Source organism: Mustela nivalis (genome assembly GCF_964662115.1).
Source record: "Mustela nivalis genome assembly, chromosome: 8".
NCBI classification, from domain to species: domain Eukaryota; kingdom Metazoa; phylum Chordata; class Mammalia; order Carnivora; family Mustelidae; genus Mustela; species Mustela nivalis.
In genome coordinates this window covers 111,717,023-111,739,796 of record NC_139027.1, presented here as the reverse complement: position 1 = coordinate 111,739,796, position 22,774 = coordinate 111,717,023, and the positions used below count along the sequence as shown (strand labels likewise).

At 38.3% G+C, this 22,774-nt stretch overlaps 1 protein-coding gene across 1 annotated transcript in view; it reads right to left on the bottom strand.

Annotated features, from left to right (window-relative positions):
* The window catches only part of TMX4 (thioredoxin related transmembrane protein 4), a 43,086-nt gene extending 27,214 nt beyond the window's left edge, over window positions 1–15,872 (bottom strand). The window contains exons 1-2 of the mRNA XM_082744420.1: window positions 15,474–15,872; window positions 3,440–3,555 (exon numbers count right to left, since the gene is read on the bottom strand). Coding sequence (XP_082600546.1) covers window positions 3,440–3,555; window positions 15,474–15,649 — 292 coding nt within the window. The 5' untranslated portion in view covers window positions 15,650–15,872. The remainder of the gene's footprint in view (window positions 1–3,439; window positions 3,556–15,473) is intronic.
* Window positions 15,873–22,774: the final 6,902 nt, after the last annotated feature.

The following is a 22,774-nucleotide window of genomic DNA, read 5'->3' as shown; positions in this document are numbered from 1 at the left end:
CAATGTTTATTCCTGGCTATGGTAGGAATCTGTAAACCAGGTAAACCCTCTGGTCCAGTGAACTAGCCATCACCCATGTGTGCTCTAGGAGCAGCTGCTGTTTTCCTGTCCTTGACAGCTAAGCTCATCTGCATGGAACAGAAGGTTCAAATACATGCTCATTACATTTAATTTCTCAAAAAACACACAACTGATATATCACCTGGTCGATGCAATAAGCAGGCAACACCATGTAATCTAACTTAAGGACTTTCCTTTCCTTGACGTCTACATCTCAGCTGTAAAATACAAAGTGTATTTTAATAATCTTTATAATTCTGAAAATTTATTTTCTGTTAAAAATACCTAAAAAAATCTCTTGTGAGATATGCCAATGGAAGAGTTATAAGCATAACTAAAGACTATGCAGAAACACTTCAAAAACTCTTGCTTTCACTTCTTTTTAAAGTTTACTTGCAGGGAAAAGACATGAAATTATGCCTTACTAGCACTCATTGGCAAGGCAGTCCTAATGAAAGAATATAGTAATGGAGATCCATAACCAAATAGAAATCGGTATACAGAAATATCCAGGAAAGTGCGCAATTTGAGGAAAAGTAGTATCATTTCAGTTATTCCCCACTGCTCATTCAGGAGGCTAGATTTTGTAAAAGTGAAGTAAATACCCAAAGAGCTTTCAAGAATAGGGACAAGCTGCCCCAAAGACTTGCCAGTGAGTTAATACATATAAGACGCCCTCTCTTCATTTGGCTTCCAGGACCCAGACCCCTCCACCTCCTTCCTACCTCACCAGCTTCTCTTCTTCTGCTGCTAGAACTACATCTCTTCTTCAAAATGTTAGAGTGCCCCGGTTTTCAATCCTCAAAACAACTCTCTATTCCTTCCTCCCCTCCTTTCGAATACCATCTACAAGGATGATCTTCAAATGTACATCACTAGCTCTGGGGTTAAGTAACATGCCCAAAGTAACTAGCTAGTAACTAGTAACTAGTAACATGCCCTAAGTAAATAGCTAATAATGGTAGTACAAAAGCTAGCAGCTATCCCCACTTTTTAAGTATTAAACTTAAATCATTTCAATTGTGTTTTTGCATATCAGAATATAGTTCCCTGGTACATTTTTCTTTCTCTTATCTTTCAATTCGTTTCTTTTCTGGACTTTGTTTCTTCACTATTCCTAAAAAATACTGGACCAAAGATTTTTTCCTCCTTCTTTGATAAAAGTTTCAAATATATATAGTTTACATTTGCATAAATAGCATGAATTAATGATAAATTCATTTTTAAAATATTTCATTATAATAAATTCCTCTCTACATGATCAAAAAAAGCACTCAATCCAGTAACAATGGAAAAAATAGCCGTAAATCTACATTTTAGATGGAAAGCCTGTATTCAGTTAGCCTTTAGATCTATGAATCCATCACAAAGCTAATTGTTTAATTCTTTTCATTCAAATCATGCTGTGAGTTCACTGCAGGTATACCAAATGACTGAAACGTGAATAGGCCAGCTGCATTTCTAAGAAACTCATCATAAAATGTGCTTGGTGCTTACTAATTACCAAGGCTTACACCTGATTTTGTTGGACTTAACTACTAAAAGACAAAAACGACTTTACAGCAAAAATATAATTGCAATGACTTGACATCCAAATAGAATAACTCATTCTAACAGCTCAAACCACAAACTAATAAGTATAATTGTCTATCTCTAAACAGCAGATGGGCAGAAGTGGCTTTGATTCAAATGATTAGAAAGGCAGAGGCTTGAGGACTAATGGCTTTAACAGAAATCTCTCTCCAAGGGTTTGTCAACACATCCAATTTAACAGACACCATCCATTTTATTGTCCAAGTAATTGGTAATGCATTACTTTGTGTGTTTTTGCACTCACGGTTATTACAGAAAAGTAATAGCTGCACCTCCATGCCTTCTTTTTCCCTTGTATAGGGATACACGAGATAGAAATTGAATGTAGACAAGAAAAAAATAACTAATGAAGTTTCAAAAAATCCAAGTTGAAATTTGAATCATAAAAGCCCAACTTCTCTTCTCATTTTGTATGTAATACACAGTTATTTTTGCAAAGATTTTATTTATTTGTCAGAGAAAGAGCATGCACAAGTAGGGAGAGCAGCAAGCAGATGGAGAAGCAGGCTCCCCACTGAGCAAAGAGTCTGATACAGCACTCAATACCAGGACCCTGGGATCATGACCTGAGAGGAAGGCAGACACTTAACTGACCACCCAGGTGTCCCCACACAGTTATTTTTAAATTACAAATAGAAATTGCATCTTTTCTGAATTTAAAAATTTTTATTTCCCTCTTCCTTTTGAAAAATTGTATCATTAAGAGCTAATAAATGTAGATGGAACAACAGAATTAGAAATTCACCATTCTGGAATCCATTATGAAATATTTGATTCAGATAAGATCATCATGGATTTAAATCTCCAAAGTATCACCCCAAAGGTTATTCCCTAATCAAAAAAAGGGTATTTCCTTTATAATAGAGAAGTTTATTCTCATCACCTTAACCAAGTGTTCAAACTCAACAGCATTAATGGTGATAATGTGTGTTCAGAGAGAATACAATTTAAGCCACAGGATCACCTATAAAGTACTCTTGCCATTAATTTTTAACCCAAATCATGCTTTTGACCAAAATTCAAGCTTGAACAAAATAGAATAAATTAAATGTTACCATAAAGAAACACATAGGCAAATCCCTGGTCTGTTCTCTTCAGAGTGTCAATGTCATAATGCCATGAAAAAAAAGAGGAGGGCTCTCTTCTAGATTGAGGGAAACTGAAAAGATGTAACTGGGGCACCTGGGTGGCTCAGTCCTTAAGTGTCTATTTTCAGCTCAGGTCATGATCCCAGGGTCCTGGGATCAAGCCCTGTGTTGGGCTCCCCACTCAGTGAGGAGCCTGCTTCTCCCTCTCCCACTCTCCCTGCTTGTGTTCCCTCTCTCACTGTGTCTCTCTGTGTCAAATAAATAAAATTTTTAAAGATTAATTAATTAATTAATTGAAAAGATGTAACTACTTAATTTAGTTGGTGAACCTTGGTTAGATCCCGGTTCAAAAAACTATTAAAAAAATGAGAAATATGGAGAAAGATTTTAATATGTTGAAGTATTGATGGTAAAGTATCATGGGGTCTATAATTAATTTTCAAATGATTCAGTAAATTAATAATAACAATATAAATATATATCATATATATGTACATATGTATATACACACACACACATATATATGTAAACATAAACATACATAGACAGACCCAGATATGTCAAAATGCTACCTGTTGACTCTAGCTGGTCAGTTCATGGGTACTCAGTATCCTAGTCTTTCAACTCTCCTATACACTTGAAAAAACTCAATTAAAAAGTAACAAACTTTTGCATTTAATGTTCAACATGTACAGTACCTGGTTCTTGAGTGACATCTACTTTTCCTACACTGATCTGAAGTATTTCACCGTTCTTTGCAAATGTCTCCCATTCTGAATCAGTCTGCTGGCAGGATGGACACCAAGGAGCATAACTGTAAAAGAAAAATTGTTAGTCAATACAAACATGAAAAAAATCTATAAAGCAAAGTAGAGAAATAGAGCATTTAAATTTAAAAAATAAATTCTTAACTAAAGGGAAGAACAAAAGCAAGCTTTTCTGAAGTTGCTTAATACAGAAAAAAACAGAAGAATACTCCCCCCACAACAGAACATACGAATATCAGTTCCCTGGTGATTTAACAACCAAAGTTTAAGATTTTTATGAATTATTGTAATATATAAAATATTTTACTTCAATGTTATTCTTTTTAATTTTTAAATTTTTTTTAATAAACATATAATGTATTTTTATCCCCAGGGGTACAGGTCTGTGAATCACCAGGTTTACACATTTCACAGCACTCATCATAGCACACACCCTCCCCAATGTCCATATCCCCACCACCCTCTCCCGTCCCCCAGCCCCAAGCAACCCTCAGTCTGTTTTTTGAGATTGAGTCTTTTATGGTTTGTCTCCCTCCCAATCCCATCTTCTTCCATTTTTTCTTTTCCTACCCCCCAAGCCCCTCACATTGCATCTCCACTTCCTCATATCAGGGAGGTCATATGATAGTTGTCTTTCTCCAATTGACTTATTTCGCTAAGCATAATACCCTCTAGTTCCATCCACGTCATCACAAATGGCAAGATTTCATTTATTTTGATGACTGCATAGTATTCCATTGTATATATATACCACATCTTCTTTATCCATTCATCTGTTGATGGACATCTAGGTTCTTTCCATAGTTTGGCTATTGTGGACATTGCTGCTATAAACATTCGGGTGCACGTTTGTATCTTTAGGATATATACCCAGTAGTGCAATCACTGGGTCATATGGTAGCTCTATTTTCAGTTTTTTGAGGAACCTCCACACTGTTTTCCAGAGTAGTTGCACCAGCATGAATTCCCACCAACAGTGTAGGAGGGTTCCCCTCTCTCCACATCCTCGCCAGCATCTGTCATTTCTTGACTTGTTAATTTTAGCCATTCTGACTGGTGTGAGGTGGTATCTCATTGTGGTTTTGATTTGTATTTCCCTGATGCCGAGTGATGTGGAGCATTTTTTCATGTGTCTGTTGGCCATCTGGATGTCTTCTTTGCAGCAATGTCTGTTCATGTCCTCTGCCCTTCAATGTTATTCTTACAATGGACCCAAATTTTACTACTTTCCAGATAGCTTTTGATGGAGGATGAAACCTCTCTGAGTATGCCACTAAAGGAGGCCAATTTTCACAAGGATGTTTTCAAACTAGCTAAACCAGTTTCAGATTCATCGAAGTGAGATCTGATGGGTAGAGACCAGAAGATGTATTGCTAATGGGTCCCCCAAAATGCAAGTCATTTCCAAAGATATGTGGCAGTTCTGAACCATTCAGAGAAAGTAGAAGCTACAGGCTAAGCCTGCTCCACAGACTCTTTCTTAAATAGAAGGGTTAGAAATAAACACTTGGCTGGGGCACCTGGATGGCTCAGTTGGTTAAGTGTCTGGCTTGGGCTGGGGTCATGATCCCAGGGTCCTGGGAAAAGCCCTACATCAGTCTCCTGGCTCAGTGAGCCTACTTCTCCCTGTTTGTGTGCTCTCTCTCTCTTTCTCTCTCTCTCTGGCAGATAAATACATAAAATCTTTAAAAATAAATAAATAAGTGCTTGGGCCTTCAACCAGAACTCTACTGTTGTAGATTATTTTTTCATTCAATAAACATGATCTAAGGACCATGTTAAAAACTGAGGTAACCCCTGTGAACAAGACAGATGTGGTGCCTCCTTCCTCTTTGTGGAGTCATCCAGAGATGAAAAGAGGTAAGCACAGGGATAATGACAATCAAAGAGGCAGATGCCACGACTGAGAACGCGGAACAGATGCTATGGAACACTCAGAAGCTGGTTGAACTCAGAAGAGCCCACAGAGAAAGAAGCATCTGTGCTAAGATCTAAAGTAAGAGTAATAGCCAGAGAGGGGTCAAGGAATGTTCTAACCCAAGCAGAGAGAACAGGAAGTGTGAAGACAGAGTATTGACAGGACAGGATGAAAACATCATTCACAGCCTTTAAAAATGTTGTATAAGGAATCAGGACTTTATTCCAAGCTCCATGACTGACACCCTAAAAAAAGTTAAGACTCATGATCAGATTTACATTTTTGGAAAAGTCATCTGGCAGCTCTGTGGATAATGGATCAGGGACGGATAAGACAGAAGCAAACTGGAAGGCTGTGCTTCCTCCTGGTAATATGCTAATGGCCTCACTTTGCCTCCCATGATGCTAGAAAACGTCATATATGGGCCATAAAGCTCTAATGTGTTCCAGGATGTCATATGCAGATGTTAAAATAGGAATCGAGAGAAAACTGCTATTTAGAAAAGATAGTGGATTGCACAGTGTGTCTTAAAAAAGAGTCCTAACCTCCCATATTCACGCATATGATCTTATTCTGAATGAGGATATTTACACATATAATTAAAGTAAATATCTTGATGTGAGCTATTCCTGGATTTAGAGTAGGTTCTTATAAAAGAAAGAAGAGCAAAGTGTGACACAGAAACACAGGAGGAAGGCCATGTAGAGATGCAGTCTGAGATGGGTGGTTTGTAGCTACAGGCCAAGGAATGCCAAGGACTGCTGGCAGCCACAGAAGCTAAGAGAGGCATGGAACAGAAGCTCTCCCAGAGCCTCCAGAGGGAGCCAACCTTGCTAACATGGTGATTTTGGAATTTTGGTCTCCAGAATTGTGAGAGGATAAATTTCCACTGTTTAAAGCTACTAAGTTAGTGGTAATTTGCAGTAGTCCAAGGAAACTTCCACAGAAAGGAAAGTATCATTTGAAATTAGAAGGAATTGGGATCAAATATGCCTCATGGAGACTTAAAAAGCTGGTAGAGCTACGCTTAATATAAAATATTGTGAACAAACAATAACATATACTAGAAATCCATGTCAAAATACTAACATAGGACACAATTAAAAGGAAAATTAACATTTACAAAACATGACAAAAATACATGAATACAAATGGAGAGACATTCCGTTTTGCTTAATAATACCCAGAAGAATAAAAGCAGTAAATAAAATTAATTAACCAATGCTCACAAAATAGAACAGGATACTCCAGGAAAAAATATCCCCAAACATTTTGAATAATATTTCGGGATGCCATCAACTAGATATGGAATTTTAAAGATCTGCTTAAATCTGTTTAGATTATATTTTTTAAAAATCCTCAACTCAAGTCAAAATGCTGAGGGAATAAATGCAACAGGTTCTTTTAAAAGACTTGATATCACTGAATAATTTATGTACAATTGGTGAATTTTATAGTACATAAATTATGCCACCCAGGGATAGAGGGCAAGAGACATGGATGAACCAATATTGGCAATATGTTGATACAACTACTGAATCTGATGATGGATGATGGGGGTTCATTGCACTACTCTTATTTTTATGTTTGAGATTTTCCTAATAAATCGTTTTTATTGTTTTACTGAGGTATAACTAAGGTATAACTGACTTATAACATTATGTAAGTTTTAGGTACAACATAATGATCAAATATATTTCTTAACCCACTGAGCCACCCAGGCGCTCCTGATCAAATATATTTCTTAAAGATTTGATTAAATGGAAAGATCCAACAAGTTCTGGATGGGCAGCCTCAACATTGTGAAAATTTTGATTTCCCCCCAACTTATTTTCCATTCCTGAATTATTTTTACAAAATGTGGCATCTATCATTTCCATATTAAGAGAAGGAAGGGGTGGGGGGAAAAGAGGCAGGAAACAATGTCTGCCAAAAGAATAAAACAAACACACACAGGGAAAAAATGCCTTAGGAAAGGAAATAAAGGGGGAAAAAGCATTAAATGATCAAATTCTACAAGATTTAGGCTCAAAGGTGCTATCAGGTCATCATTCACGAACCCTTTCACCTTGACCTGAACAGAAGCGTGGATGGAAGTGCTATGCAACACTCAAGGCAATGATGCATACGAACCAACTTTCCTGAAAAACAACAACAAACCCATCTCTGAAATGGGGCAATACTTTCCTCCTTCACATTATGAAAGGGAAAATGGGGGTGTTAAAAGTCAACATGATGGGAGGTTGCATTTATTTCAAGACAAGTATTGAGATTGGGCACAGCCCAGGAGAGAAAGGTCTACCCAAAGCAAGGCATGCATTTTTCTCTCCAGCCAGGCTCCAGAAGCTGCCAGTCTTTAGCACAATTGCTCATCCTAAGGACTGTTCATTCATCTCTAGAAGGGTCTAGTATAGCCAATTCCAAAATAATTCTAAAAAGTCATTAATCTTCTCATTACAGCTCACTGTGTAATCCCTGAAACCCCAGAAATGTGGACCAGAGAACATGGACCAGGAACCATCTGCTGACATCTTTGACCACGGCTGATTTTAAACATTTCCAGGGCAAAGTATATAGCTGGTACATAAATATTTGCTGAATAAATAAATGAACAAACTTCAAAGAAAATAACTATCTTTGAGAAAAGTCATTTTTTACATATTTAAAAATTATCTGTAAGGCAGATGATACTGGGGCAAGCAGTTGGTAAACTTTAGGGATAAAGAGAACATTTTATTATTTAGTACTTCAATGGGCATTTCAGTGTATTAAATAAAAGTTCTGCCAAAGGACTCAACAAGACCAACCACAAGTATCCATGTGACTTTGGTCAGGTTAGTAATCACTCCATGCCTCAGCTTCCTCAACTGCAAAATGGGACAGTAACAGCAGCTACCTTAGAAGGTTACTGGGAGATTAGAGGACTTATATAAAGCAGGCACATATTAATAACAATCACTAATACCAATAACATTTGTAATATGCTGCTTGGTTTCCAAGATACTTTGATGATGCATTAGAGCTCATCTGAACCTTACAACGTCACTGTCAAACATACAAGGCGAGTATAAAGGACCTTGCTTAAGGTCACCTAAGACCACACAGAACAAGAACCCAGATGGAGGTAGTTATGTGATAAAACCTCCAAGGAAAATAAGATCCAATATTGACAGAGAGAGAAAGAGAGGGGTGGGGGAGGGAAAGGGAGAAAGAGAGAGAGAACCAGACAGAAGGAAGAAATTACCAAAAATAAGGAAGAAATCTTGCAGTACAATTAAATGAACTCTAGATTATTTTTGTTTTGTTTCCCTAGGCCTGTGCCTTTCCATTTAACTCAGGGATATATTTACTTCATCAGTAATTATTAAATCATGCAAATTTCATCTTTTATTTTTTAAAATCCCAGTCCCTAATCTCTAGACAGGCTATTATAAAAATTGGGATTTGGGTGACATTTTTATATCCCAAGATATAAAAATGCCATTGAGGTCACTTTAGATATTCCAATTTTTATGTAGCTGCTACCCACTGGAGACTATGAATGTCATTATTTCTGAGATTTAATCAGAGCTATTTGTGTTGGAGTGCACCAACATCATTCACTGACTTAGTGTGTTCTTTTGGTGGTAGATATAAGTCAGCTCTGAGTCTCTGGTGTGGGAATTGGTCCACTGTTGTTTCAGCTTTTTAAATGATTAGTATTCTTTTGGACCTAAAGAACTGTGTTTTAGACAGTAATTCAGAACCTACTAAAAGAAAATATCTCAGGGGCCAAAGCAATACAAACAAAGGAAACTCGTGACTTTCATGTACTCATGCACACTTTATCTCTCTCTGTGTATGTATGTAGATATAAATGTAATTTTTATGTATGTATCCATGACAAAAATCAGCAGAAAGGACTGCATATGGTCTTCATTTATATTATTTAAAACTAGTTCATAACGTCAGTCTTCTAGGAACTATAAAGGAGTTGACTTGCCATAACTTTGTCTTTTACATTCAAATTCATCCTTTTTTCATTTAAGAGCCTCTAAGAGGAATTAGAACCTTTATAATCATGGAAACTATACAATAGTATCTTTTCTATTTAAACTTTTCTTAGGCGGCAGTGGTATATAGTAAGCTTCATAAAGACATTTGAAATACATTCCAGATAGCTAACAGTGTTACATTACATCAACTTGGATATCAGTCCAATGTTTTTAACCACTTCTGGGAAACAGAATTCAAAATCATGTTTTTTCATCCATGTTCACATTTATGTATATATTACACTGAGCTTCTGCCATATGCAGGGTGGTTGAAAGCCTTTGATTACTTTGGTTGCATAAACCAACTGAATTTGGTGTGAGATTCTATTAAGTGTACAAGAAAGGAGTTACTTAAAAACATATCTTAGAAATAACACTTTACTAAAAATACATTTTTTATTCCCCAGTAATGGGCAATTTTTCTTCTTCTGTCTTGGCTCAAATTTCACACACTCTCTTCAGGAGAGAGTACACATTCTCTTTTCTTATCCTTGCAGAACAGAGATGGACAATGACTGATATGGTAGGTTTTCACTTAGAACTGACTTTGACCAAAGTGCTCAAAAGAATCTGTGACAATGAAGATGAAAGAAGTACACCAGGTTCATCTTTCTCTGACTTAATACATGAAACTAAATCAAAATGTCAACTGATGATCTACAGCAAGTGTTACTCCTTTCTCTAGAAAATATGGACAAGCTTAATGATCCAAGAGTTGGAAGGCTTATGTTTGATGCTATTTCTTTACAAGATCATTTCTAGGACATTTTGTCATCACATATAGAGGAAAAATAAAACTTGATAATTCTACAAAAACCATGATACCTGCTAGAGGAATTAGAATTCACTACCTTCTCTAGAATGAAGACTCCATGAAGACAGTGACTGATGCCTCATATTTAGCTAGAGTAATACTTGGCAGATCCTGGGCCACAGTAAATATTTATTACACTAATGAACAAAAGGTAGATGATAACTATCCTTAGTTCCTATGAAAATATAGATAGATGTTTCCTTCAGTGATGTGCTTGAGGAAGCTCTTTATTAAAGGAACAACTAGTCTATTATTCATTCATTCACTTAGTCCAAGTATTTATTGAACACTTAGTACTTGTTATGAAGGCTCTGGAGATCAATAGAAAGACTTTCGTCCTCTACTGAAAAGCTGATTGTCTAGAAGAGGAATTAGACAAAAACCTAGTGTGGAAGCATATAAATTAATTTATAATTATAAGTTGTGATAAGGGCCATGCTAGATACAAAGAAGATAAACTGAGAATTCTCCCAGGTGGTTGGTGTGCACAGAAGACGGGTACCTGTTTGAGTGGTGAAGAGTGTCAAGAATGAGAATATAGCAATGATGCTCTTTATTTAGAGATTCTACAGAGGAAAAAATTATGGGTGGGCCTCTGAATCCCACAGGGAAAAGGCTATCTTTCAGGTGGCTCATGGTGATGGCTAGCTGACAGACTAAGCATGAATCACCCAGGCTCCCTCACTACCCAGCTACTCTAGGCTTGCATCAAGAACTGCAAAGCTCAGGCCTGCATTCTAGTTCTGGCCTTGCCAACCACTTACTACTGGCCTTGGCCAAAGCTTTAACCTTTTTGAGTTTTAATCTCCTCTAGTAAATGAGAATGAGAATAAGAACTCTGCACCTGACTGCTGGGATGATCAAATAAGAGAGCATTGATGAGGGCTGCCTGGGTGGCTCAGTGGGTTAAAGCTTCTGCCTTCAGCTCAGATCACAATTCCAGGGTCCTGGGACTGAGCCCCACATTGGGCTCTCTGCTCAGCAGGGAGCCTGCTTCCCTTCCTCTCTCTCTGCCTGCCTGTCTACCTGTGATCTCAGTCTGTCAAATAAATGAATAAAATCTTAAAAGAGAGGGAGAGAGCGAGCACTGATGAGCAAGAGGACATGTAATGTGAGCAATGCAACAGTTTACTGTGACCGAGATGATGAGGATCATGGAGGTGATGTGGATAACCCTTTGTGGAAACAATCTGAAATCAAATACTTATATATTCACTTATGAGATTTTTTTTTTTTTGCATGTTTTTAAATACACATAACAGTAGCCAGGGCAGTGGTTTTCAATCAGAGACATTTGGAAATATGCATAGGGGATGGAGATTGCTAATTTTTTTTTGGTGAATCCTAGAACGTAATGGGCAGGGGCAGCAATGGGCAGGCCACCCCCATACATCAAACAACTGTTGAACCCAAGATGCCAATAGGGCCCTGATGAGAACCACTGCTGAATGCTTGACAGAGAAAAAGCATTCAGTAAACATATGCTAAATAAATGAATGCTGTATCTGCTACTTATTTCCTTCAGAGCACAGAAGACTGACAGTCCCTTGAAATCAAAGAATGTAGCTCATTTTCATCTTCCCAGATCCCTAACTCTAAACCTGAAACATAACAAGCATTTAATGACTATCTCTTAAACATTCAATCAGCACATCAAGATAATCTACTAAACCACAAAATATGATAATTATTTGACAGGGACAAGCTAAGGCGATGATGTTGAAGACGTTCTCTTCAAAAATAAGGATTTTTGAGGGAAATTACTAAAACCTAGAGGTCCTAGGGAAATAAATGAGACTTCCCTCCATCACTGTGACTGCTTCCAAGTTTAAACATGATTGTCCAAAGAAAAAAGTAAAAAAAGGAGTGTTTTATAAAGAGCCATACACTTTACAGAGGTAACCCCTGTACTTTGACTCTGGATATCAGATTAATCAGCTCAAAATAAAGCTGCTTGGATAGCTTCTTTTTTCCCTTGGGGTGGGGGGCACCACCAGAAAAGTATATAGAATGTATACTATTGTTTGTCAAAAGAACACAAGTAGTATTCTCAAGGACTGATACAATGGGAACCAAAAAAGTTTAAAATAGCAAAAGGTTACAAAGTAACTGAGTGAAGGATAATATGAAACAATGGAAATAAAGAAAACATCAGAAGATATTTTACAGATTATATAACCTTTCCTAACCCTGAGAAAGGGCAAACTTTTCATCAGAGGTTAAGATAAGAAAAGCACAGCAAGGCAATTTTAGAGACACAGCAGAAATAGGGATAAAATTATAAAACAATGTATAAAAGCAAACAAGACGAGAAACACATGAATATACAATAAGCAGTAAAGAAAATGTAAATAGTAATGGAATAATTTTTCAGGTTTTAAAAACAAAGATTTCATAACTGAAATGGTGAGTTACTACAAATATATTTTTACCTGATATTTCTCCTTAACAGAGCAGTGCTTTTTTAAAACTGAAAATTTAGGGGCACCAGGGTGCCTCAGTTGGCTGAACAACTGACTCTCGGTTTGGACTTAGGTCATGATCTCAGGTCCCCACTCTGAGAGTTTGCTCGAATATTCTCTCCCTCTGCCCCTGACCCCCCATGCACACACTCTCTCCCTCTCTATCGCTAAAATAAATCTTTTTTAAAAACTGAAAATTCAATTGCAAGTTACCAAAAAAAACTGTTTTAAAGATGAAGAAGATACAAATTAGGTTTTACAAAAGCAGCAGAAAATGCTGCTAGGTTCTTAAAAATAAGTTAAATTATCAATCCCAATATAACTAGGAATTGTATTATAGGAGCTTTGTATGAAATGGGATATAAAAAAAAAAAAATTCCCAGAAGTTGCATAAGCAAATGAACAAATAAAGAACTGTCATTCAAAGTAATGTCAAAATTTTAATACTACCAGAAAGCCTCCTAACTTGCTTCTGTAGGAAAGTTAAAAGCATCAGCTGTGGACCCCTAACAATCTCTGTTTATTATGATCAGTTCACTTGAAAGAGGGATTGACATGGTAGCTAAGATTAACACATTTGGCTTTTTTCTGTTATATACATCAGGGGGAAAAAAATCTGACAAATTATTGGCTATTTGAGTGAATTCTTAGAAATATAGGCCTATCATGGTAGAGAATATAATGAATTTTATGTTTTTTAGGTGTTGGATTTTTGTCAAAGGGAGGAGACAGAGTAGTACAAATTACAAACAGATAAGAGCCACAGTATTTCTTCAGGACTTAGGTTCTGGTAGATAGAAAAATTTGGATATAATGGTTTAAGTATTTTTTTTCCTTTACAGTGTCCTTTCATATTGAACTATTCTGAAGTGTACTTGATGAAAAGGGAACTTCCACTAAAATGATCTCAAGGGCAGCTTACTTCCGGTTTACAAGTTTCATCTTGTATCACAGCCCACATGTATTCTATGCAATGGACGTATGGCAAGTTTACAGCAGTTTGTTACCATGTCTGGGCCTGTACATTTATGAAGAATACAATTTGAATACAGTCAACATGGCCAATTTGAATACAGTCAACATGGCCAAACACAGGAAGTGTTGGTTGTTGCTATTTATGAGCGTATGTGGCTTAAACTCTCCTTTAGTTTGCTTAGTTCTTTTAAAGAAAAAAAAATCATAGCTATTCCAAAAAGGAGCTATAAAGGAGTTGAGGCCTTCAGCTTTGACCTTCATCATGCACATACACGAAGTCAGATTTATTCAGAAAATTGACATCTAGAAAGCTCCATTGTGTAAGCACCTACAAAGAACTTCCTGTAGTACTAGCTGACAAGATGCAGTCGAAAATTCTTACAATTATTACAAACATGACAGTGTTGAATAAAGCTCCACTTACTTAGAAGTTTCTCCCTTAAATGGAAAATGACCTCATCTTTATCCAAAGTGGTTAAATAGCTTAATAAGTCTTTCAAGTCTACAGATCTCTTTAATCGTTTCATTTTTTCATTATGATATCAAAGGCATTTTACACAGAGGCTTAAAATATCCCCTTCTTTGTGACCAAAAGGTATATGCATGTTTGAAGGGGTCATGGTATTGTGTTTTCTGAACAATGTAATCTGCTAAGGGAGTTGCAACTTTTGGTCCTGATCTCACAGTGAGGTTTTCACTCCACAGGCATCTGTTTGCAATCTAAATTGAAAGAATCAAGATTTGGCCTTGGACAAATAAAGGAAAGATCCAATTCTGTATGTCTGTGTCCTCAAGGTAAGATAAATCAGCAAACAGTAGCGATCAAGTATGTATATTACCTGAAACTACAATCTATAGAGATTAAGTTCTCAGTGATCATTTCTCCAGAGGTTCTTCATTTTTGCCCGGCAAGCCCACCATGATGGTCTCTGAAGCCTGTTCAGACATCTGCCCATTGTCTACCTCAACGCTTTTTCCCCAAATGATCAATTTCTTCCTAGAAGTTAATTTTAATCTACATGCCTGTTCCTAACTCAAAACTGTATTTTTCCCGTCTCCTTCAAGCAAAGGCACTGCATACAATTACCTTCTATTGTTCAAAAAGGGCAACCTAGGAAGATCCTTTTATTACACTAGCACAATTAAGATATCTACCCAGGAATCTCTACGTCTGAAAATGATAACCATTATCAACATTTATTTGAAATCTTGTTCTAAAATCTTCAAAAACACTCCCATCTTCCTGTTTTATTTTCCACACTGACATCCCGGGGTCTTCAAAATGAAAACCAAACTACTTCGCACACACCGGTCTGCCCCCCGCCATGCTGGAATTATTCATTCAACAAATACCTTGCCTAGCCCGTGCTACCTATTTATACTATATGTGAATGGCAGCCCCTTTCTCTATGTACACGCCTGTATCAAAAGGACGCGAGTTTTTCACAGGTTTTGCCCACTTACCCCCCTCCCCGTGGTAAGCTTGCCCACCCCATCCCTCAAACTCTTTCCCCTCCAAAGCTGGTGGCTAAAAGGGCGGGGTGGGGTGAAGAGGGAGGCGATGCTCGGCACCCGCAGCTGTCACCGCGAAGGGCCTGGCGCGCATGCGCAGCGTGAGCAGCCCGGCCCCGGCGCCACAGGTCGCCCGGCGAGCAGTGGTCGAGCCCAGCGGGCAGTGCAGGATCCACAGACACCCTCACGGCTCTGGGAGGGCGGCGCCCACGAGGGCAGTGTGGCGTGCGGGGCGGGCGGGCACACTCACAATTTCAGCATCCACTCGCCCTCCATCACCAGCGTCCAGTTGGAGGCGGTCATGGGCCGCACCCAGCTCCGCTCCTCCGGTAGCGCGGCCTGCTCGGGGCCGCCCTCCGCCGTCGCCGCCGCGACTCGGGCCACCAGGAGCGCCGTCAGCAGCGGACTCCAGCGCCCGCCCGCCATGTTGGGGCGCGGAGGGACGCTCCTCGGCAGGGGGCGTGGGGAAACGAAGCGGCGGGCCCGGGGCCTCGCTAGCCCGCCAGCCCCGGCCTTTCCAGGTAGTCGGAGGTGGTGCCGGGCCGCCCCGCCTCCGCCCGGCCGCACCGACAGTCCCCGCTTCGGAGGCGGGCCGCCAGCGCCGCCTCTTATCCGCCCGGGCCCGCCGAGGCCACGCCCCCTCCCGCCTCGCCTTGCCGTTGCCCGGGGTGTCGGTTGCGTGGGCAACGGCCGCTCTTTCTTTCTGACGCCCTTCCCCCTCCTCCCCCCGAAAATAAACAGATGACCCAATGTTGCTTAAGTTGGAACGGGCACCGCGTGTGCCCAGGCTCCAGTCCGGGGGTTGGCGTGCGTGGGGGATTTCTAAAGAGAAACACGGCCGCTAATTTAAAAATTCATCCCCTATTCCATGGTAGTGGAAGTAATAATGGGTTGCAAAGTAAAGCTATGTGTAATGAGAAAACAGAAAGATGCTTGGCCATCTCTTGCGACAAGGAAGAGGAAAATTTAAATACTCTCTGCCCCTGAATATAATAAGTGTCACTGCCTAATTAGAGATAATAGTGAAACAAGACTCTGTAATATTTGTAAATAATTGTAATTTTATAAAAACTTGTAAGATGTGAGTGCTAACATAAAACGAGTCAGGGAATAAAAGAATATTGGCAGTTACAATTAAATGGCTCTCTCCCTTCTCTTGGCTTACAGTTCCCTAGATCTAAAATGAGAGAAGCGTAAATGATTTCCATCTCTCTCTCCAGATACGCATTAGATGTATCTGTACCTTGAGAACAGCACATCCTGAGTTTGTATGGCTGAAATACAATTAGAAGTGTGCTTTATAAAAATTTGTGAGCTTGCAAAGCATAAAACTAGATAATATGGTCAACACATGATGAAAAGGTGTGATTTCTGTCCTGGGCTTAAAACAAAGACCATTATAAAACAAACAGTATTGCTGTTTACATGAGATTAATCTCTAATCTTGTAGGAGAGAAAGATTAATTTTGCCTCCAAAGGAGATCTTACTTGAGTTCGGTGTTAATTAGCAGTAGCTCAATGTTATCTGGAGCCAGCCCTTATAAAAATATAAGACTCACATTTACAAATCATTGTAAATTTGGAAAATGTCCTTGTAATAAGTGTTAGTAAGAATCACTGGTATTGCATACAAATCAATCCTATAAACCCAATAGAAAACATTTTATTTTGCTTATAAAAAGAAATACAGGGATTCTATCATTCTTTTCGGTGCAGCTTTTGTATATGATTTGGGATTGGTAGAAAAAATTCTTTAAAACAGATTCTGTATTAAGAAATAACTATTACCCATGGGGCACCTGGATGGCTCAATGGGTTAAGCCTCTGCCTTCGGCTCAGATCAAGCCCCGCATCCAGCTATCTGCTCCACAGGGGGCCTGCTTCTCCATCTCTCTCTGCCTACTTGTGATCTCTCTCTGTCAAATAAATAAATAAAATCTTTAAATATATAAATAAATAAAAATAAATTAAAAATTAAAAAAGAAATAACTATTAATTTGGGGGTGTTATAATGGTCTTATAAGTATATTTTTAAAAAGTCTTTATGGTTTATGGATAGTAAAATATTTATGTGTTTAAATATATGGTATCTAGAATTCACTTGATAATACTCCAAAAATAAAATTGGTAGGGGGAGGGAGGTGCGTGCAAAGAGAATGGATAAACAAAAGTGACGTGTCTATCAGTGCTGAAGCTAAGTTCATTTTTCACTTTACTCTACTTTTGTGTATGCTGAAAAATTTGCAAAATGACGAGTTAAAAAGAGAGAGTATCTGAGGCCCAACGGAAACCCATTGCTGAAGGCTCTTCCTCTTTCTAAGGCAAAATATGTGTTCAAAGATTGCATTTCCTGGCCTTCAGAGTAAGGTCAGTAGGAAGATACATAGCAAGAACGTATGGGAGCAAAAGAGCCGCGTGATAGCACAGAGCCAGGTAAGGGGGCAGTTGCTGTCCAATGATCAGTATCTTGAGCCCTGACACTTCTTACCTATGCAACTTGGGGCTAAAACTAGTTCACACCAAGGCTTTGTTTAAATGCAGGTAGTACTAGAACCCACTGCATAAGAGGGCTGTGAAGAGTAAATGGGGTAAATACAGTGCCTACCTAGCACATGGTATGATTAAATAAGCTCATCTTATGATCTGGAGGCAACAGCATGCTATAATGCTTCTAAGACTCTCTATTTGTCCTAGATTCAAGTCAAACTTGCTTTTCATGGTACACAAAACCCTTCACAATCCAGCTTCAGTTTTGCCCACTTTCCATGCTGCCATTCCCACAAACAGTAACTCTACTCCCCATTCCCCAAACACATCAGGAACCCTGGTAAAGTCTTCAAGGATGTGACCTGAAGTCAGGTTGACAAGAAGTCCTGCCTTGCTTCCCCTTTTTCTCTAGGGTTGAAGAGGGAGTTAAAAGCCAAATGCCCCTTTTCCTCTGTTCCCAGATCTGCATGTTTCTAACCGAAGCATCACATGTGGTAGAGGTATACCAGTGCCCTTCTCTTTCCCAGCCCACAAAAGAGTATGCTTCTACACTCCCCATGAAGTTAACCCAACAATGTAAAAGTTCTGCAAGCAGAAAGCATCTGTATGTACCACTTGCAGATTGAAGCTTTTAATCACAAATGTGAGACCTTCCTGTGGAAGCAGGAAGCTCCTCCTATGAAACATTTAGAGAAAAGACATGATCTAGGATTATACAACACAAGAGAGAAGGCTAGGTTGATAAGATGCCTCATGGAGAATAGTTGCCTTAGATGGTCCCCTGGATTCTCAGTGGATTTTGCCTAGGAAAGATATACATTTTCATGATAATAAACCTATTTAGGTTAGCTATTACTACATAACTACTGCAATAGAAAGTCTCATGGTTCTGGGGCTGAGGAGATTGGTTGGGTGATTTTTGCTTGGATTCCTGCATATGGTGGAAGACACCTGTCACACCCACTACGTTCTACTGGCTAAACAAATCACTAAGGGCCAGCCCAGATTAAAGGAAAGAGGAATCAGACTTTACCCCTTAACAAGAAACAGCCAAAATAAATTGTAGCCATCTTTCCTTTATCAAAAAGTCAACCTGAAAATTTGGAATTGTTTGTCACTAAAGGATCATCTAACCCATCCTGACTAGCCCAGTATTTTCTTTTTATGACTTTGTCAAGAATAGCTTAGGTGTTATTTTGGGATGACATTTCCAGAAAGTAGCATGGGAACTACCTCTACCCTTTTACCTTTTGTGAGTAGATCTGCCCTATTCGGTGCTAGTTTGGGAAAAATGGTTTTCAAGCCTTTGGGAAGCTACATGCTTTGATGCCATAGTGTTTAAGGACTCATGGGACTTCACAGGATTTTTGTTAAACTTATTCAGAAAAGACTTTAAAAAATGTGGCAAGATTTATATAAACGTACTCCTAAGGGTGAGGTGTCTTTTGTACTTTAAACACTTTTTACACACTGAATAATGAACTTAAGAAAAAATATAAGAACAGATATTCCAATCCATATATTCCATATATTTAGAAACTTTTAACACAGAGTAACAAGCAAAGACCTTGCTAAAATTGGTAACTCAGGACTTGGTATTAAGAGGATAATCAATGAGAAGTAAAGAGATTATATTCAGATTACAAACTCCAGAGTGAGAGGATATGCAATAGTTTTCCTACTGAGGATGGTGAAACCAATACAGAAATGTTAAATAAGCTAAGTAGTGCCGTAAAATTAGTCCACAGAGTAATAATAGTACAGGAATTTAATTACACAAACAGATTTGCTAAATGCCTTACAGGAACAAGAGGTGGAGAGAGAATTTAAATAGGACACTACTAGAACAGATGGTAGGAGAAGTCATGAAGAATGGAAATACACTGAATTGTCCCAGGCTAGTGAATAGAAACAAATTCAGAAGAAGGATTAAGTCTCTAAGAAATAGCAATCCTAGGACCGCTTCTTGGGAAAAAGAGAATCAACCAATTCTCTTAAAAACTAGGGAGCTCAGGAAGGCTACATACAAGAGAAATAGAGACATATCAATTCTCTTCCTATACAGCAGTAAGAATAATTGTAAAATGTAATATGGGCAAAGATCTTATTGAAGAACAACAAAAACTATCAGTGGAAAAAAAAAAAAAAGGAAATCTGGAGAAACATGCAAGACATATAGAAAAAGCAGGATAGGCTTATAGGGTAGAGATGTTAATTTTCCCAAGTTAATCTGTAAATCTGATGCAATATAATTCAAAATACAGCCAAGATCTTTTATAATTCTAAGTCTGTCTCAAAAAGTTAAAGCTTGTGACTAGACAACAGGATTTTGAAAAAGGTCAATGATATGAATCTTGTCCCCTCAGACATTAAAATATGCTATACAGTGACAATAAAATGGAGGAATTAATATAAGGAGAAGCAAACAGGTAAATGGATCTGAGTGAAGACTCAAGAAACAATATATGTTCATGCATAAATATGTGAATGTTAGTCTATTAGTCAGGAAAAGGTAGATATAGGCTGTAGTAACTAACAACCCTGCAAATCTCAAAGGCTTAACTCAGAAAGCTCATGTCTCCACCATGCACTTTCCACGTTGGATCTAGGAGACGCTAGAGAAGCTGAAGCCTGGGCAGGGTCCACACAATACAGGCTGCTTCAGTCTATGGCTCTTCATGTCAACATGAGGCCTCCACCATGATCATAGCAGAGAAAGAGAAAGTAAAAGGCTTCAAGATTTTTTGGCTTCCTGGGGCTCCTGGCCGGTTTAGTCAGTAAAGCAAGAGATTCTTGATGTCAGGGTTGTTAAGTTTAAGCCCCAAGTTGGTTATAGAGATTACTTGAAAATAAAATCTTTTCTTTTAATTTTATTTATTCATTTGTGACAGAGATACAGATTGAGAGAGAGAGAGACTGAGAGAGCATGAGCTGGGGGAGAGATAAAGGGAGAGGGAGAAGCAGGCTCCCCACTGAGCCAGGAGTCTAATGCGGGGCTTGATCCCAGTGGGATCATGACTTGAGCCAAAGGCAGACGCTTAACTGACTGAGCCACCCAGGTGCCCATTGAAAATAAAAACTTTTTTTTTTTTCATTGAAAATAAAATCTTAAAAGAAAAAAAAAAAGGCAGTTTTTTGGCTTCCCTAGTCCAGAAGTAGTACATACCAGTTCAGCTCATAATCCATTGGCCAGAACGAATCTTAAGACAGCCCAATTTCTAGGAATGGTGGTTGTCCTTAGGACTAAAGATTGATGTACACTTACAATGCCCAGTAGCATTAAGACAAATTTCCTCTTCATCAAGAAAATGTGTGTGTATGTGTGTGTGTATATATATATATATATATACCTTAATCTATACACCAAATAGATTTCAAATGAAAAAAGCACAAAATAATAAATGCTTTTTAAAAAGTTTTGGGAGAATACTTTTATAATCATCTGGTGGGCAAAGCTTTTTTTTTTTTTAATACTTTATTTATTTATTTGACAGAGATCATAAGTAGGTAGAGCAAGAGAGGAGGAAGCAGGCTCCCTGCTGAGTAGAGAGCCCAATGCAGGGCTCAATCCCAGGACCCTGGGATCATGACCTGAGCTGAAGGCAAAGGCTTTAACCCACTAAGCCACCCAGGTGTCTCAAGAGCAAAGCTTTTTAAAGTAACATATGAAACACTGAGGCCATAAAAGAATTCTGGTAAGTTTGCCACACAGTGAAAATAAAATGAAGCCAAACTGGGGAAAATGATCTGAAATTCACATAATGCCCAAAGTTTTCATATTCCTAAAATTCAAAGTTCTACTGATTAAGAAAAAAGACATATAACCCAATAGGGACATAGAAAATATTATAAATATCCATAGAAGAACAAATAAGAATGGTGGATGAATATGAAGATTTGCTTCAGTATAAAGCGGATCAGGAAAATATATTTTATAGTTACAAATACAGTTGATTTGATGATTTTCTATGATTCTCCTGTGGGTCCAACCAATTGTGATTAGGATGAACCACCTCGATTTCATAAAATTCTCAGTGGACAGTAAATACAAGAGCTTTCCTTCTGTGATTACTTGCCCTTCTCACCTTTTTTTTTTCCCCCTCCTCACTTTTTGATTATACTCTCGATTAGAGGATATTCAGGAACCTGGCATGTGCATGTAAATTTTAAAGTAGGATTAAATGAAAACTGGAAAAGAGGGAGGCATAAATTTTATTCTATGGCAACTGTGTGGCACAAATCTAGCAAAGGGTACACAAAGGGGAAAAATCACTTTAATGATTCCAAGTATGAAAATTACCCATAGTGCTTGCTGATCTCTAGTAATGCCCAGGCCCTGGAGATTGAGGCACACTAGCTGGTGTCTTCTTCTCATTCAACAAATTTCTTAGAGTGGATATCGTGTGCATGCCTTGTGCTAGATTCTTTGAGAGCAAGAGAGGCAAGAGTCTCTGTTCTTAATGTGCAAGACATTGGCTAGTAACACATTAAATAATAAAATTTGAATAATGTTCAGAAAATACTAAGCATTGGACACTCCAGAGCATTTCAGACTAGGAAGGCTGAGTATATACTGAGGAAGACAATGAGTTTTAGTGCTACTCTGAAATGGATGTGGAAACAGAAAAGATGACCAAGAGGGGCAGATGGAGAAAATGACACAACCCAAAAGACTAAGAACCTCAAAGTTCAACTCTCAGTCTTAAAAAAAAGATCCAGGAGTGCCTGGATGGCTCAGTCAGTTAAGCAGTTGCCTTCAGCTCAGGTCATGATCCCGGGGTCCTGGGATCGTGTCCCGCATAGGGTTCCCTGCTCAGCAGGAAACCTGCTTCTCCCTCTGTCACGCCCCCTGCTTGTGTTCCCTCTCTCACTATCTCTGTCTGTCAAATAAATAAAATAAAATAAAATAAAATAAAATAAAATAAAATAAAATAAATAAAATAAATCCAAACCATTTTATTATAAACAAATATCCGTTATTTGGGAAATCAGGAACTGCATTTGTTGCTTGACACATTAAGTCAGGGTTTATTTTTACTAGAAAGAAGAAACTAAAAGGAACAA